The sequence below is a fragment of the Balaenoptera ricei genome, chromosome 16 (genome assembly GCF_028023285.1).
Source record: "Balaenoptera ricei isolate mBalRic1 chromosome 16, mBalRic1.hap2, whole genome shotgun sequence".
In the NCBI taxonomy this organism is placed as follows: domain Eukaryota; kingdom Metazoa; phylum Chordata; class Mammalia; order Artiodactyla; family Balaenopteridae; genus Balaenoptera; species Balaenoptera ricei.
Genome location: NC_082654.1, coordinates 117951725 through 117970914, shown reverse-complemented (window position 1 = coordinate 117970914; position 19190 = coordinate 117951725). Strand labels below are relative to the sequence as shown.

Sequence of the window (19190 nt, the reverse complement as noted above, 5' to 3'; positions counted from 1 at the left end):
TTGAAGTTCACCAAATCAGTTTAGACTAAATTGTGCGGCTGGCCACAGGGTTTAATGCTCAGAGTCGTACAGCTGAAATGAAGCCACTTCTTTTGCTTTTTAAAAGGATAATCTCTGGAAGCATTTTATTTAGACCACCCCAAAACACACCAAAGCACTGATTCTCGGAGGTACTGATTAGCAAGTAAATAGTTCAATTAGCTTTCTTTTAATGTGTGTAAAATCATGAAAAATGTTTATTTGATACATACTCATTTCACATTTGTTTCTAGAGCTCTCACTAGTTGTTAGATTCTTACCTGGGTGATATGTTCCTTGTCCTCACAGAATTCATAGTCTAGAGAGGGAGGCGCAACAATAAAAATGTAATAATAATAGCAAAATTTACTACTCATTTTCTCTGTGTCAGATACTGTTCTAAGCATTTACCCTTATGAATTTGTTTAATCCTATGACTATCTTATAAGGTTGATAAAATTAGTATCCCTATTTTACAGAAACTGAGGCACAGAAAGGTAATTACTCATGTAAGGTAACATAGCTAGTTGGTCCAAAGCCTGATTTTAACCCCATGTGTAAATAAATAAATGTAGAGATATTGGCATTAACTGAATTATTTACAAAGGTGGGAGTATAGAAGGGGTCTATAGCTGGTTCAGCATCACAGGAACATGAGAAAAAATTGGGGGCACGCCCCAAGATACTGCTAGATAATTAAGATGATCTCAGAGGGCCTTGATGTGCCAGGCTTAAGTTTTTCATCCTGTTTGTACTGGGAAGCCTTGAAAGGTTGTAAACAGAAGATGATAAGATCAGATATTTAGAAAGATCCTAGGAGACAATGCAAAGAACAAGTTGGTAAAAGAGTTTGGAGCAGGGGCCGTTAGAAGGCTATTGCTGAGGTCCAGATGAAGAATAGAGACGGCCTCAACTAAGGGGCAGATGGGATGTCGGTAAACAAGAGAGAAATTGAAGAAGTACTTAACAAGTACGAACAATAAGACTTGAGACCATGTGTATATAGGGACTAAGGAAAAGTGAGAAATTCAGGATGGATCTAAGGACGTGGCTCTGTAACCAGGTGATCACAAGTCCCATTCAATGAGACAGGAAGTGAAGGAGAAGAAGCTGGTTGGAGAAAGAGCACCATGAGTTCTGTATTGTGTGTGTTGAGTCTTACATTACCTAGGGGCTGTCTAGGTAGAGACCGCTAGTAAATGACTAAAGTTTTGGTCTGGGATACAGAAGGGGCATCTGGACTAAAGGTACCGATTTGGACATGGTCAGAATAAATGTATCAGTTGAAGTTGTGAATGTGGACGTGATCGTTGAGGAACAGTGTGGAGGAAATCAAAGACAAAATCCCTAGGATCAACGATATTTTAAAGTGGATAGAGGAGGTGGAAGGAAGAAGGCCTGACTGAGGGCAGGAGGGAAATCGGGAAAGAATATGACATGGATGCCAAGTAACTGAAGACTGTCAAGGAGAGTGTGTCACAGAAGAGAAAGCACTAAAACACGTGTACTGGAGTGGCACCGGGGTTATTAGAAGGCAGTTTCACTGGAGTAGTGGAGATGGTGAGATATGGGGAAAATGGAAGGGAATGGTGAATAAAAATGGGGTTTTTTTCAAGAAGATTTAAGAGAATATAGACCCAGGAAAGGAGAGAAATATTTGAAAGGAGTGATTATTGTTTCCAAGTTTGGACGTATGGCAGTATGTTAGTAGGCTAAGAGGAAGGTGCCAGTAGAAAGAGAAATGGTCAAAGAAGTTATAAGGGGTGTCAGAAGTGGGATAGGCTGGGTTAGGGATGGAGATGACAATTGCCTTATTTTTCTTCTATCATTATGGAAATACTCTTTCATAATCTTTGACTCTTCTGTAGTACCTGAGAGGATCTTTGTTTTGTTTTCTATTTTAATCCCACACTAATTTTGGAGGTGAACAATAAAGTAAAAAAATCACAGGAGAAATTTTTTCAACTTTTTTTCCCTTTTTAGCGTGCTAAGACGTTCAACTGTAGCACCTTCAGGAAATGAGATACTGAGAGTTTATTTTCAGAGTTTGTTTTCTAAAGGAAAAATCTCTGTCTGTTACTAAATGCAACTTTTCAATCTCAATCAGTTTTATTGAACTAAAATTATGAAAAAGCTATTTATAAAAATATCTTACAGTCTGCCATATTATTAATATTTAGTGTAACATGTGACAAGAGAAAGGTATTCCCTAAAACAATAGTATCAACATAAAAAATTTGAAAACAAAAATTTTAACTGAAATAAAATCAGGGAATAATTGTAGTTGTGAGTGGATGTGTTCACTGAGGAAGACTATGCCAAGTGCAGGGAAGGCCAAAGACAGACTCGAGAGAGCACAGGTTTAGGAGGTGAGGAAATAGTGTGGATTTCCTGCTCCCGCTTTCTCAAACCATGTTGCATAGGGAGGCACTTAACTACTGCTCAGTAAGATCTCATGCTCAGGTACCACAGATCAGAAACACCAGCCTGAATATTCCATCTGTACCTGTTTGCTCTTCCTACACAAATACACCCTTTCAGTATTGCCTAAAGAAGATGACTTAACTTCAGCTTGTAATGATGGTATAAGTAGGCAACAGTGAAAAAAGGAAGTAAAGACTGCTCAGTTATCTGAACTATGACTGTTCCTTAGTTATTAAAGAAAAAAGAGTTGGTCTTTCCAAAATGTATTGCCACTAGTTGAAGGGAATTTCCCAAACCACATCTCTCCGGGCATGTTTGTGCAAGGTGCCGTTTACCATGGGAACTTTGTGACCCTCAATGAATGGAGGAGCCCCAGTTTTGGTTTCTCTGGATGAAAACTAAATCTTCCTGGCATGCATATGTATTTTTAATAAAATACTGTAGTATTTGTGGAGCAGCAAGAAGACCAATGTCTTAGAGCAGCGTGAACAAGGGAGAGACTCGTAGGAGATGAACTCAGAGATGTAATAGATGGGAATTGGAGAGCAGGGTCCAGACCAACCACGTCCTAACAGTCCACTGTAATGACTTCGGGTTTTACTAGGAGTGACAGTGAAGCTATGAGGATGAGAAGAAACTGTACATTAAGGTACTTAGAATAATTCAATTTCTTTTAAAAATCTGATCAATACAGTAGCACAGTAGCCATTGGAAACTGTTGCATCATCGCTTAGGCATGTTGACCAGAACCTTGAAGAGTTCCTTAATATTTAAAATTTTTAAATATTTTCTGTAATCTTTTGGCTTGGGATCAGTCCTCTGCCACTAACACTGGGAATAATGTTACTTCAGTCAGTTAAGCTAATTGTACTGAGAACTGGTAGGAGAAAACTGTTTTCATGCCTCCCTCCCTAAGCAGCATTCTGATTCCTAACACAGTATCCTGAGTTCCTCAGTACCAAGAAAGAACCCTGCAAAGCAGGCAGGTGAATTCTGGTCCCCAAAATGGGATACCCTTCATCGTGCATGAAGCAGCTTTAGGGGTCCTAAGTCAGACTCATATACATGTGGTTACGGTGAGCTTATCAGCAGGGTCTGGTCAGTGTGGCTGCACTTACAGTTCAGTTCATAGAATAGAATCCAACCAGAGTCAGTTCTTTAGGGCAGCACATCCCTGCTGAGGTGTCTTCACCTTCCACAATCAGCTGTGTTCCGGACGTCCCCTTTTCAAATTCAAATACACCCATTTGCTGGAGTGTCTTAGTTAGTTTAGGCTGCTATAACAAGAATACTATAGCCTGGACAAACCTTTATTTCTCAGAGTTCTGGAGGTTGGGAAGTCCAAGATCAAGGTGCTGGTAGTAGGTAGAAAAGAGAAGAGGCAGGCCGTCTCCTTTCTCTTCTTATAAGGGCACTAATCCCACTCATGAGGGCTCCACCCTCATGACCGAATTACCTGCCAACGGTTCCATCTCTAAATACCATTACACTGGGATTAGGGTTTCAGCATACAACTTTTAGGGGATACAAACATTCAGTCTGTAGCACAGAGTCACCATAAAGACACATTAATGCCATCACATACGAGATGCAGACACTTGAAAACATGGACCCCTGACCCATGCGCATTTAGAAATATTATTAAAAGTCTATGCTCTCCCTTTCAGTGATCTGGTGCTGCCAGTGTCATCGTATACAGAGATTGGCCATGGGCCCTGAAATTGTGTGGTGGAGTCTGTTACATTATGGCCATCTAGAAAAAATATCTGGAATATCCTTTTTTTAAAAAATAATTATCTAGAATATATATGTGTGTGTGTGTGTGTGTGTATGTATCTATATATACATACACATACATACACACATGATATATTTTTTAATAGATGGAATTTATAGCCCCTCAGGGGTCAGTGGATATTAATTGGAGAAGCAATCCATTGCTTTGTCTAAATGAGTGGTTTTCAAACTGTGGGGCTCTAGCTAGGTAGGCAGAAGACTTTAACTAGAGCATCTATTCCTAGATCAAGTTCGTACATCGCAGACCTCCTGAACTCACACCAGCCTCTCCTGCTTCAGTGTTTCTATCCTTCCTATCTCCGTCATACACTCTGATCATCATCTACTGCTTTCATGATCACTTAACCACTTAACATTTTTTAACCTCAATTTTATGCTTTTAGAGAGTAGAGTGTTGAATAAATGCTAGTCCAAGTCTGTCCATTGAGCACGCTTCTGACCCTCTGCAAGAAGCCACTGGATCCTTCTGTCTAGACTGTCTGTTGTTCCATCTTTTCGTCCTATCTTGAAAAGTTGTTATGGGAATAAAATGAGCCGATGCTAGAGCGAGCACTTTGGGACATTTAGTAACTATTTCCATGTGAGGTGGTATTGTTATTTATACCTCAGATTAGCTCTGAGAATTATCAGTGACATTTGTTTTATATAGGGAAAAAAAACTCTTTCTGCTGCGTTAAGAAAGGTTAAATAACACTTTTGCTTCTATTTAGGATATCTGTTACTGAAAGTATACTTAGGATGTTTCTTTTTTTTAAATATATATATATATATATATATATATATATATATATATATATATATATATATATATATAATTACAGATGGGATACACACCGCTACATGTGGGCTGCCACTATGGAAACATCAAGATTGTTAACTTCCTGCTCCAGCATTCTGCAAAAGTGAACGCCAAAACAAAGGTAAACTCCTTTCTCCTTTGTATCTACCAAGTCATTGATCTTGTGTCCAAGGAAGTAAGAGTCTTTTCTTCCATCTTCCTTCTACAGAATGGGTATACGCCGTTACACCAAGCAGCTCAACAGGGACACACGCATATAATCAACGTCTTGCTTCAGAACAATGCCTCCCCCAATGAACTCACTGTGGTAAGAGCAAAGGGCCAGCTAAGTGATGAGGGGGGAGCTGGGCCTGGGTGCTGGTGTCTTCTTACATTTTTTATTGGACAAGGTTGCTTTTTGACTTTCTATGTTTAGTAGGCATAAACAGAGCATTCAGTAGAATGAAGGGAAAAGGGCAATAGCTTTTGTTATTGTAACTTTTGTTAACTTTTTGTATTGTTGTGAGTTGTCCAGAGAGAGATGTGATTAACGTTTCCCACTTAAAAACTACATACCCACAGCTACCCAGTAGGGAGTACATACATAAGAAGAAGCACGTGTTTGTTTCCTTGATTACATAAAACATTAAAAGCCTCTCGGATTCCATGTGTAGCAGCCCAGACTCTACTGTATGAGTACAGACAGGTTAGGTGGGTTTTGTGCAAGGTATGTCTTTAATGAAACAGCGTTTTGGGTATGACAGTGGGAGAGGACTGGTGAGACACTCGCCTTACGTTTGTAAAGGCAAATGTGTGGAAACACACAGGCGCTGAGACACGTGGAATGACTTGTAATTCCTTGTCCACGTTTCCCTCTTCCCAGAATGGAAACACTGCCCTGGCCATTGCCCGGAGGCTTGGCTACATCTCAGTGGTGGACACCCTGAAGGTGGTAACTGAAGAGACTGTGACCACGACTGTGAGTAGTGGATGCCAGACCTTGTAACCCCGTTACCGCAGGAGCCAGTTCTCAGATTGTAGGTTTTTCCAGGCTTTGGGGAGATGAACCTTTTTTCCTCCATTCAGAAACTAAGCACCGTATTTCCAAATGCTGTCACCTCCTTGATGGCAGTCAGCAAAGCAAAACTCTCATTTCTGATGGGAAGAAAAATTCAAAACACTAAAAATACCTTTTCAAAAGTTATACCTTTCAAAAAGCTACAGAGGTTTTAGTTCCATAGAAAGCTAAATGTATTTCTTTATTTTGATATAAAAAATTTTTTTAATGAGATGTTTTGACATCCTTCTTTGGCAATGCAAGAAAGATGAAAACTATAAGTTGGTTCTTTAAAATATTTTAACTCACAAATGATAATGGGTACATTGTCATCATTATTGTAAAAATATGTTTGCCTTGTTAGAGAAACATTAGAGATAGGATCCAAATCAGTTTTTCCCACCACGCTCGCTTCTCTTCCATTCACCTACTGGAGTTTTCCTAGGAAAAACAATAGGATGTTGTATTCAAACTTAAAGTAAATCTTTACCAGGAGGCCTTATTGCATCACATATTTTCACAAGCTGCCAACCTCTAGGATAAATCACTTCTTTGGAACCCCATCTGGTGCCTTTGAACCCCATCGGGATTTGGTAACTTTGGAATCAAGAGCAGATATTGCCCCATGTCAGAGGTTTACTTGAGTTATTCCTGACTGCATGACTCAACACACAGGCCCGAGATTGAGTCGGTACAGTGTCAGTTTAGGACTCTGCAACACTTGGAATCATCAGCTGTGCTTCCTTTTCTCATATGCCACCTTCCAACATGAAGAAGGCAGAGTTCACGTCTGCAGTCTGGATATACAGTGCTTCGTACAAAACACCGTGGCTTGAAGGATTCTGTTGCTACCTGCCGGTTGCGTTGTTTGGCTGTGTACAGGTTTTAGAAACTAAAAATTCAGCCTACTGATCACAAAAGAGAAATGCTGTCATTTGCAAAAGAGAAAACAGTAGCTTTAATGGACTAGAGCAAGGGTTGTCAACCAGGGCACGTTTCTAACTTTAAGATATAGCTGGAATAGAAATAAATTCCTACATATTGCTTTCATATACCTCTTGAGTATTTCATCATCTTAAAATCTATCATTAAATTCTCGAGAAAAGAGTTTAAATAAATAATGTTTATTAACCTTAATTTTATAGATATGCCGTGTAACTCTCTTGGGAGTAGGAAAGGAGAGAAGGACAAGGTATTAAATAACAGCCACGTGTCACCATGCTATAAAAGATTTGAAGTCACTGAAATAAATATGTGAAACTTCTGTTTCAATGTTAGAGAACTGAAGATGGTATAATAGTTCAAAATATAAATCTTATTTGATTAAATGTCAATGATTTTCTCACCTGTTAGGGAAGTTCAAAATGTTTCTTTGATATCAAAAAGAGCTTTAGGAGAAAATAAAGTTACACACAGGGAAAGTAAAGTTACAGACTCAGGAAATGGACTGAGAGAAAAGGGTTTTAGGGCTCCGGTTCCTAGTGAAAGAATGTGCACAGGAGTCATGCCACTTCTCACTCAACATCATCAGCTGACTTGGTAGGTGATTTTCTGCCAGAGAGAAAAGACTACTCATGCTAACAGGAAGGTCCAGTTTGCCTGGTGAAGTAAATGAGGCTTCTGCCAAATGAAACGCTCACATTGACTAGAAAAGAGTCCATTGAAGTCCCTAAGACCTAGCCCAGCACTGTGGTATTTGAGACTTTATTTCAAGCTGAGACACCACCTTGTCAGCCCTGCCTTTGCAGTTGCCTGTCATCTAGCTCAGAGAGGACTGACGGGATTCAGGGTGGGGTGTGTGCCCTTAAACTAACTAAGCACAGTGCAGCCGCCCGCAGGTGGGTCTTTGTTCAGACCGTTATGGAAGCCCCAGCGACCATTGTCTCCTTAAGCAGGCATCAGCTCTTCAGCAGCCTTAAAAAGAATACTGCATCTTTGATAGGAGTGCCATGTTGGATATGGCAATTCTCAGAAAGATGCTTTAGTTAATGACATTACAATCATGACAGAGTAGGAAACTGAGTGGCTAGAAGCGGATATTCAAAAGATATGAATTAAGCTATTTAAATTGCGTTGTTTAAAATTCCCTCAGTAGCAACAAGCAGACTACTTCTATCACTCAGATGTTGGTTTCTAACAGCATTCTCTAATGGAGGGAACCAGGGCTCCTTGGAGAAATGACAAAATCTACAACTGGGGCAGGAAATATACAAGATGAGCCTGGAACCTCTGGTAGTGCCAAAAAGTAAGGCCCTCCCGGTAAATAAATAAATAAACACATACACAAGATGATGGGACGTGTTAAAGGGACACGGGAATCCACTGAAAGACTTCCCAATGGCCAAAGCCAGAACAATTTGAACAAAAGAAATAAAATAGTATTGGGGTATAGTGCAAAGTATAAAATATATATCCATGAGTTCATACTGATACGGATAAATGATTGAATAACTATGGAGGAAGAGGCAGATTTCTCAGGCAAAAGAATTCCAAATAATTTATGAAAATACTTTCCCCTCCGAGAGGTAGATCATGATTCCCCACTGCTCAAGTGTGTCTGAGTATAGTAACTTCCCTCGGAAGAAAATAGTGTGGAGAGCAGGGGAAATAGAGTACATTACAGTGGAGAAAGCTGACCAACACTGCTTCAGCCAGATGACCAAGTACAACGTCAACCCTGGTAAATCATGTTGACAGTATATGCCCTTGATGTGATGTAATGAAAATGACATTTTACCACAGTGGTCCTCCTCCCCAAAACATATAACCCCAGTCTAATCAATGAGAAAAACATGAGATGAATCTCAGTTAAGGGACATTCTACAAAATACCTGACCAGTTCACCCCAAAACTGTCAAGGTCATTAAAAACAAGGAAAGTCTGAGAAACTTAGCCATAGGAGCCTAAGGAGATTGACAGCGAATGATAACATGGTATCCTGGATGGGATGCTAGAACTGAAAAAGGATATTTGGCAAAAGCTAAGGAAATCTGAATAAAATATAGACTTTAATTAATAATAATAAATCAATATTGGTTCATGAATTGTGACAAAGGTACCATGCTAATATGTGTTAATCATAGGGAAAACTGGGTGAACACTCTCTACTATCCTCGCAATTTTTCTGTAAATCTAAAACTGTTCTAATATAAAATATTTATTTTTTGAAAATGTTCAATTACAGTATTACATGCTGGAAAAAAAATACAAAATAATGCTTTACTTCAACATGACTTGTACCATTAGTCTTTTATATGCTCAGATTAAAAGAGGACTCATTTTTAAACAAAAACATATTAAGTCATTAATATTTTCAAACAAGTAATACTGTCAGTGTTCTTTGGATGGATACAATCTATCTAGGCGAAAAGTCATCGAAGAGCAAGTAAAAGATTCAGTAAAGCCTTTGCTCTGTCATACTGTATACCATTCTTTAAAATTTTGTGGCAGTTAAAATTATCCTGCAAATGCATTACCTCTAAAATATTTTCTGCAAACACATGGTTGTAAAAGTTATATAATTTATTGGAGTCTCAATATTGTGATTTATTCTAGAAATTAAAACATACACATAGGAAGGGAAAACGAGAAGGGGCTGGCTTGGCACAAGCAATAAAGTCATGCTTCTTGCCCATCATTTGGCTTATCTTCAGCTAAGACTTTTAGTGGAATGGGGTGGCAGATCCATGAAGACCATGAAGAAGTATAGCAATGAACTAAGGGAGGCAGTATCTCTCTCCTTTTTCTCCTTTGAAAAACTTTATTGGGGACCTAAAGCTTTTAAGCTGGTGCACTTTGCCACTAGAATTCTTTCACCTTGTATTCGTTCTCTGCCATGTATATGATGAGGAACTTAGTGCTACGAAGGCATAATTTTGATGTCGTTTTGTATGAGGGGGGCTTCAAGATATTCAACACACAAATCCCACAGTAAACCAACAGATGAATTTAGGAAGAAATGAATAGTCTCAGTAAAATGTCCTGTCTGCTCATACTAAAATGACTGCTTTCTTTGTTACTAGACTGTCATAGAGAAGCACAAAATGAATGTTCCAGAAACGATGAATGAAGTTCTTGACATGTCTGATGATGAAGGTATGAAAACCTCCTTTGAGTTCGTAGTAACAAAGAGTGACTTTGTATTTTTTTCCTGAAGAAAATTCATTGCAAAATGTTTTTAGAAGCATTAATATGTTTCATTGTAGTATCAAGAGCATGCATTTTTCACACTTACATTGTTCACTTAAATCATGCAGTTCGTAAAGCCAACGCCCCTGAAATGCTCAGTGATGGCGAATATATCTCAGATGTTGAAGAAGGTATTTGCGAATTTTTATTGTGATAAAATTTAACTACCAGCTTTATCTTCCATTTCTTATCTTTGAAATGTAACCCTTCCTTGAGTTACTAACTTTTCATTTTATCTTGCAATTGTTAATTAACGTATCATTTAAACAACATGTATTTGGTATCACTGACTGTCTTCTTTTAGTCTCTTTGAATCCCCTCTCCTTGAACGCATTTTTCAATTTGAAAATGCAAGTGTTAACTAACTATCTGGATTACTTTCTTACTATTTGTTTCTATTAAGCAGAAAAAAATTGTTTTTTTTGTTTACATTTGAAAATCTAGAAAGTAAAATCTGATTAATGTTCATATCTAAAATTTTTTTTTAATAAGAGAGGGTTTATAAAGGAAGGGATCAAACGCCCATTCTAAGATGTACTCTAAGCTTTGCAGTGAAAGCTACTTTTGAACTTGAACTCATAATGAAAACTCAACCCGAACAAAACTGCTTTCAAAATGTAAGTTTTCAATATTAATTTCATGAAAGACAAATTATAGATGATTGTAACTATTCTTCATGTGCTTAAAAGAAACTACTAGTTTTCTGCCTTACTTAAAAATCAGTGCGTATGACGAGGTCATGTTATGTAGTTATATTAATGAATGACATCCTTATTGTTCATTGGAAAACTAGCATTTTTACAGTAAATAAATATGATAAAGATGGCAAATTTTGGCCTTTTTACTGAAATAATGAAATGTTTACTTAGAGTAGAATTTATATTATGTTTCTTTTCTGCATCATCTGACTCTCCCAAACAGTGTTCTGATTGCTTCTCCATTTTCCATCTCTCATGTTGTATTTTTCTCTTGGATCAGTCTTAGTGCAGCTAGTCTTTCTCTGCCTCTGGGTTGGCTGTATTGTAATTACTGGTTCCTTCTTTGATTTGTCCAGATTTCATTGGAAACCTAAATAGTGGGAAAGCCTACCTGATCCAAAGTCACTTTAGCTTTCTCAGTTCCAATGACTGCCAAGTGTAAGTGCGTTGTAGCCAGGGATTGCCCGCCTAGGAGAGCTAATGTCTTGATGGTCATTTAGGGACCTGAAAGTACCTGTCTCATTGTTTGTAAATGTTTTGATAAATATTAAAGGCTTCTACTCATCATTTTTCTTTCTTTTTCTGTAAACCATCAACTATATGTTTACCTCTGTTTATCCCCCAGTGGATAATATTTGCATCTTCGTTAGGACTCTATGAGTAATATGCCTTACGTCATATTATATTTCGCTGCTTTCTTATGCAACATTTTCAGAGTAATTTCACCTGTGCAGAAGATAAAAGGAAAGTGATGTTCTCACAAAGATGCATACACTCACAAAATATGGTGTCAAATGAAATTATTATGAGATATAATATGACAGTCACAGACCTAAAAACTTGCTAGTTTCTAACAAGATATCCCCAAATAGCTGCATTGATGAGAGGCCAAGTTTGAATGGACTATGTAACAACCTTATACATGTGGATAACTAATTTCCAAAAAGAAGGCATTTTGAATCTCTTCATTTGAAGATATTTCATTTAGCTGTTTAACTGGAAATGACAATCATTTCCTTTAGATTGATCTCAGCTTGGGAATTTGAAATGAATAAGCAAATTTTCATTCTCATTTTATCCATCTTTCTTTAAACTTAGCCCTTGCTTTATGGATGTGTCCAGGGGCTGTTGGAATAAAATGGCTCTTGACTTCATAATGTTGTAGCATTTAATGTTGAAAGGGAGTTGGTTAAAGGTCACTCAGTCTGAACAACCGTCACGTAGTGCTGGAATTACCTCTGTTACGAGATCCTATGCCCAAATGCGTCCATCATGGGAATTCCCTAATTCCCAGACTGCCTATTCCATGTGAACAACTCTGACTTTAAATATTCTTCATTTTAGGGAGCATTATTGTCACTGATTCAGGCCTTAACTCAGTGATTCAAACTGATCTCTTTGGCACTATTTACAACAAAAGCTGCCTCATTCACGGAACAATCCTTCTGATATTTAAAAATGCTTTTCGTATTTCTTAGTGTTTCTTCCTCTGGGCATACTATTGGCACTTCCTTCCCCTGTTCCCATACTATCATGGTCAATCTCCTATGTACATTTCATTGTGTCTGTATCCATCTCAAACTGAGGTGGCCAGAACCGAACACCACGTTTGAGGTATAGTCTGATCAAAGCAGAGTGTACAGGGCTATTGCTTTGTCCATAGATGATAAATACCAAAAATCTATGATTGAAGATGAAGATATTTCCAAGGTTATAATATATACTTAATTGAGTCCTATTAATATTACTATCGGCCAGTGTCCCTAAGTTTTGCTTTCATGAAGTCTGGTAAGCCACAGTAGCCCTTTATCACATATTTGTATCATTCTCTGCTGCATGAACTAGCATTTCTATTCTACTCCAAATCCCACAACAAATCATTTTGAAAGTTAAATTCTAAAAGGATCCCTACAACTTTAGTCTTGCCAGGGCTTTGCCACTGTAGGCTGATTTGGTGCTGCCTGTTTCATTAAGCCCTTATGGACGGAGGCAAATGTCTATTTCTGTGAAACCACAGCATGTTGTGAATCTCCCTACATAAGAGCTAGTAAGTTCTTGAGGTATCCCAGGTGCTAAGAATATCAGCAGCTTTTAAAAGCAAATAAAAATAATAAGCAATATATGCTGCCGGTTTTTCTTAACAAAAGAAGAATCAGTTTGTAACATGGGAAAATGTAACTTTAATCCTAAATTATAAAAGTTGAGTGGAATATTAGGAGAAGAGTGCCAAAGGTAGTCTCTTTTCCTCCTCCTTTCTCTTTTCTTTTATCTTCGCTTTCTCCTTCTCTTCTCTCTTTGATCCACTATGAGAAATTAGTATAGGTAAAAAAACACTTAGATTAATTTCTCAAAAAAATTTTTCAGAAAAATAAGGCTAAAAATGTTATCAATTAATGGCCTAAGGGAACAATGGAGCCAAGTTACAGAGTAGAACAGAGGTTGAAGTGTCAGCACAGCAGAGCTACAGAGACAATTTTAAGCAGGTGATAAGCCTGCATGTTCTACAGGTAAGGGGTAAACAGAGCTCCTCAGAGGGCCAGACTGATTCACAAATACCTTAATGCTCTACTTTCTTCTTTCCCAGAAAATACGTGACACGCATATAAAATTAATATACATGCAAAATTATTGTTGATTCTAGTACCACTTAGAGTCTTATGTATTGCAATTCAGTTTGTAACTAAAAAGAAAGAAAAAATGAAATTGGGAGAGAGCAGGGGGAGGGAGGGAGGGAAGAAGGAGAAGGGAGAGAGAAAGGAGGGAGAGAGGGAGGAAGGAAAAAAGGAAAAAGAGAAGAAAATTGAGATTAAGATTCGATTTGTCTTCTAATTTGAGTCTCCCTCCCAGGAGACTTCACCATTGGCTTTGGTTCAACGATGATTTTACATTGTAAATTCCTATAAAATGTATTTTGTCAATTTAAAAAAATGTATAATACTGTTATTTTAGCTTGCAGGATTCTAGTGGGTTGGGTTATAGTAATAGATTTAAAGAACTATAGATGGGACATAATGAGAACTGGAATTAAGCCATGGAAAGTAAAAACCCAAAAGGCAGCTCTGTGAAATAGGACTCCGCTGAACAGGTATGCGAAATAACTGGGTGACACAACCCTTGCTGGGAAGAATTATTTAATTCTTAGCTTCTTACAATTCTGATAGGACTATAGAAGCTCTTTCAGGATCAAATGTAGACACTAAATATTAAAAGAAAAAAGTAAGAGTCTAAGTACACTTAGATATAACTGTCAGTTAGGTATACCACAATCTACCAGATTGTGAAGTTTCCTATTAAAGGAAATCCAAAAATCTGGAAACCAGATTCCAATATCCATCAAGGAGCACAGAAGGGGTTAATGAAGCAGAATAAAGCTGTCTGACCCAGGAAAAAACTAATTATGCGTACTAAAATTGCTATCCACTGGTCCTTTGGAATTGAAGCAGTAGAAATCTAAAGGTTTGACATCAGGCTTGAGCCTCTCAGAATTTAAATTCTTAACCAAAATCTGTATATTTTTCTTAAAGAGTAAGATTCTTACTTTATGTAGTGGGTCAAAATCTTTGGATACATTATTTATAAAAACTTATTTTAAAAATTCTAAAAAAATAAAAATAATTGTCAGTAGGTATAGGTTTGAGATATAATAAAGCACTAACGTTCCATCAGATATCATGAGAGAGTCAAGCTCACCTCAGCTTTGTACCCAAATCAGTGCCTAATGGAAGCCCCAGCAAAGTGAAATCCACAGATTTCAGAGAACTCAAAGGGCAGATTAGTAACCTGTAGTCCAAGCTCTCCATTATACTGATGAGAAAGTAAAGCCCAAATAAATGTTGAGTGACTTACCCAACCAGGTTAGTGGCAGAGTGGGACAAGAAGACAGATGTGAAAGTCTGTGGAATTAGGTCATCTCTTTCATAGCTACTTGAACGTGACCTGTGTTCTTATATAGAGAACCCAAGAATGAATTTTTTTTATTGGGGGAAATGTCCTATAGGACCTCTTCTCACCGAATGCTTTGGACTATCCTGATCTCCTACTCATCGTAATAAATAAATCAGACTATTATGTTTTCAGCTTTACGGATCTGGAAAGAAGCCTTGGAGATTAGCTTGCCTCCAGGTCCTCCAAGGGAGTGGTGACTGTTATGCAGAAATTGTCCTTTGCCTGAAATTTTATCATTTTACAAATACCTGTTCAATCCTAACATCCAGCCAGCCTTTTGCCTGATATCTCTCTGCTTACAATTGACCTTTCAAACAGACATTACATAGTTGCATGCTACTCTCGGCATAAAGTCAAAATGAAATACCAGACGCAGAGACCTAATCTTAGTCTCTGGTGTATCCCCAGAGCCTAGCACAGGGCCTTGCACACGGCAGCTCTCCAATATGTGTTTGCACGGCTGCATCCAAGAGGAGGGAGACTGAAAGGAAAGGATAGTTTTACAGGTTTCTGAGAACAGGCAAGATGGAGAAAATTTGCTTGCCTTGCTCCCTTTTCCTGCCATTATACCCCTTCTCACTGAGACAGCCCTAGCCTACATATTGACTCGATAAACAGCTTTCTAATGACTCTCCCAAGGGGCGTCTGCATTGCAAAGACTAGTTCGTGAATTTAAAAGAATTTCCAGCTAAAGAAAAAGACCTGCGGGCTGAGACAGAGGCCTTTATTCTAAAACAAAGTCCATCCTGTCTTAATTGGAATTATTTAGTGACCCTCATCCACACTGTACACTTACCCAGCCATGTACTTTCCAGTTAGTCTCACAGATATCTCATCCTGCCCTAAACGTACCCCCCAAAACAGTGTCTCTTCCCACCCTTCTCCATCCCAGTAAATGGCTCCATCACCCAAGCCAAAATACGTGGTTCTGCACATTCTCCCTTATCCAGTCCATCAACAAGTCATATCGATTCTGCTTCCAGAATGCATCCCACCTCCCTCCGCTTCCCCCTGCCGCCACCCTAATCCTCCCCGCCGACATTCCACCCGTGGAATATTGCACGGGCCTCTTGACGTGTCTCCACGTCTACGCTTCCCCCACAGACCCAGCCTTCTGCACAGCATTCTTAGCAATCCTCTAAAAATGGAAATCGGATCATGTTATTCCATTCCCCAGTTTCAAACCCTCCGAAGCTCACAGCTACGTTTTCAAGATTCATTCAAGTGGTTGCATATGATTGTAGCTCATTCATTTTCATTTCTATATAATATTCCATATGCCTGTATCATAATTAAGTTGTCCATTCTTTTTTTTTTTTTTTTAATAGAATGTCAAAGTTGGATGTAACATTTTTTTTTAAGGTCAACTCTCTCATTTTATAATTTTTATTTATTTATTTATTTATTTAGGGCTGTGTTGGGTCTTCGTCTCTGTGCGAGGGCTTTCTCTAGTTGCGGCAAGCGGGGGCCACTCTTCATCGCGGTGCGCGGGCCTCTCACTGTCGCGGCCTCTCTTGTTGCGGAGCACAGGCTCCAGACGCGCAGGCTCAGTAATTGTGGCTCACGGGCCCAGCTGCTCCGCGGCATGTGGGATCTTCCCAGACCAGGGCTCGAACCCGTGTCCCCTGCATTGGCAGGCAGACTCTCAACCACTGCGCCACCAGGGAAGCCCCCAAGTTGTCCATTCTAATGTTGATGGAAATGTGGGTTGTTTCCAGTGTGGAGTTGCTGCAAACCTTATGTATGTTTCCTGGTACACATACATATGTGTACATTTCCACAGGGTATAGACCTAGGATGGTAGTTTTTGGGTTGTAGGTTATGCAAAGACAACAGAATTCATCCAAACCAGGTAGGGCTAAAGTAGGATTATAAAATTAGATAGGGAGGCTATTTTTTTAAAAAAACAGGAAAATAGTATCATAAAGAAAGCGATTACCATGAGGAGGGAGGAGGAGGTGTGATGGGGATAGGAATGTGAGAGGCGGCTTCTGAGGTGCTGATGTCCTAGTTCTTAACCTCTGTGGTATTTATTTTACACCAATCTGTTAAAATATATGTTTACGTGTTACGTACTCATCTGTGGGGTTGCTGTATTTAGTGATAAAAGTAGCCCCCCCTCTAAATAATACACATACAACCCCCAAAAGAGTACAGAGACAAAGCTAAAATAAAAACTTCCCAAGGCTTTATGATGCACTTAGAGTAAAACTCAGGGCTCTTCCGTGGTCAGTGAGTCCTTTGTGATATGGCCCCTGGTCACCTCTTTTCCATTCTCTCAATCACACTTTTTGATTTCTTCCTAATACTCATCTCAGTATATTAGTCATTAATTTCAGAGGGCTGCAAACTTTTTCTGTAAAGGGCCAACGGTTAATATTTTCAAATTTTCAGGCCACGTGGTCTGTGTCCCAGCTACTCAACTCTGCCTTTGTAGCCAGAAGCAGCCAGAGACAATATCTAACTAAACAAATGGGCATGACTTGGGGGCAATACAACTTTACAAAAATAGGCAGGAGACTGGATTTTGCCCAGACTGTAGTTTGCCACATTTTGATTAATTTTATTTTCTTTCAAAGTAGGCTTTTAGCTCCCTGGGAGCAGAGCTGTGTTTATCACTGTCATAGCACTTAGGACATAGACACAGACGTCCTCATGTGGGGGTGGGGAGCGCATCCACACATTTACCTGGGTCTCTATCCCCCTCCCCCCAGGATTCCATATAGATGAACCCTCTCAACATTACAAACAAGGGGCTTACCATTTATTGAGCCCTTTCTGTGTGCTAGGCATTAAGCTCCATACATTTCATGCATTATGTCCTTTAACTCTCACAGTGACCCTCTAAGTTAGAGCCATTGGTATTCCCATTTTACAGATGTGGAAAATCAGTTCCAGCAAGGTTAACGACCTTGGTCAAGGTCACGCAAGTCAGTGCAGGGGCTGATACTCAAATCCCTGTCTCTAACCTCTAACCTCCATGGAGCCTGGTAATTTAGATAAGAGCCGCACAGCGATCGGATTATTGTAAGTTTTAAATGAGTTAATGTGTAAAGTTTAGCCCAGACATCTCAGTGAACGTTAGTTACAAGGCACCTTATCTTGCTTAATTTTCTCAAAGTAGTTGAGAGCATTTTTGGTACTATCATTACTCCTAGTTTACATTTAGTCCTAATTCAAAGTCCTAATTTAAAGTTTTATTAATCCTCATTTTTACTAAGGAATCCAAGGCTCAAAGAGTTTAAGATATTTGTTCAGGTTCACAAGCCAAGGAAACTGGAATTTGAATTTAGTTTTTTTGACTTTCAATGAGATGCTGTAAGAGAACACATGAAAGTGACAAGGAAATTCACAAGAAGGGGAGGTGAGTGACAGCCTCAAGAAGGCTGAATTTTACGGAATAGACAGAATGTGGACAAGTGGAAGTTTGGGGGGGTGGGGAGAAGGGTGGGGACTGGAAAGAAGTGTTCCAAGTTCAAGGTCAAAGCATCAGAGACAGGAAGCAGAAGACCCCACGGAAGAGCTCGGCATGAGACGGGGGAGCCGGGCACTGGCCTTGGAGAGGACCCTCCGGCAGGGCACGGGGTGGAAGGGAAAACTCCAGGCACACTGACAATAAGAGGAAGAGGAGTGCCAGCGGATATGGAGACAGAGTGGTGAACAATGGAGAGAGAAACCAGAAGAGTGAGTTCCAGAGGACGCCCTGGGAGAAACTTGCCTGGGAAGGTCCAGTCAGATGAGCACAGGCCATTTGGGAATCCCTGCTGACCTCAGCAACTGCCACGTCCAGGACCTCGTGGATTCAGACCCAGAATAAGTAGGTCTCATGTAGTGTATGTTTTTTCCTCAAGAAGCTGTGACAGATGAGCAGCTGGAGCAGCCTGTGGCACGAATGGGAACAGGAACTGTTGAAGAGCTGTCAGGGAATCAGCATGTTTATTGACCAAGGTCAATAGGTGGTTTCTTCATTTGCCCAAAACAGGTTGTAATTTTGTTCTTTTAATAAATTTATTTATTTATTTATTTTTGGCTGCATTGGGTCTTCGTTGCTGCGCGTGGGCTTTTCTCTAGTTGCGGCGTGCGGGCTTCTCATTGCGGTGTCTTCTCTTGTTGTGGAGCACGGGCTCTGAGACACGTGGGCTTCAGTAGTTGTGACACACGAGCTCAGTAGTTGTGGTGCACGGGCTTCGTTGCTCCGCGGCATGTGGGATCTTCCCGGACCAGGGCTCGAACCCGTGTCCCCTGCGTCGGCGGGCGGATTCTCAACCACTGTGCCACCATGGAA

General features: G+C 39.4%; 1 protein-coding gene across 23 annotated transcripts in view; it reads left to right on the top strand.

Annotated features, from left to right (window-relative positions):
• Window positions 1-19190, top strand: part of ANK3 (ankyrin 3) — a 687375-nt gene that overhangs the window by 545736 nt on the left and 122449 nt on the right. For 22 of the 23 annotated variants that reach the window (XM_059900926.1, XM_059900918.1, XM_059900920.1 and 19 more), the window contains 5 exons: window positions 5061-5159; window positions 5247-5345; window positions 5901-5996; window positions 10097-10169; window positions 10331-10393. In XM_059900926.1, coding sequence (XP_059756909.1) covers window positions 5061-5159; window positions 5247-5345; window positions 5901-5996; window positions 10097-10169; window positions 10331-10393 — 430 coding nt within the window. The remainder of the gene's footprint in view (window positions 1-5060; window positions 5160-5246; window positions 5346-5900; window positions 5997-10096; window positions 10170-10330; window positions 10394-19190) is intronic. The other variant, XM_059900917.1, reaches the window with a different exon arrangement.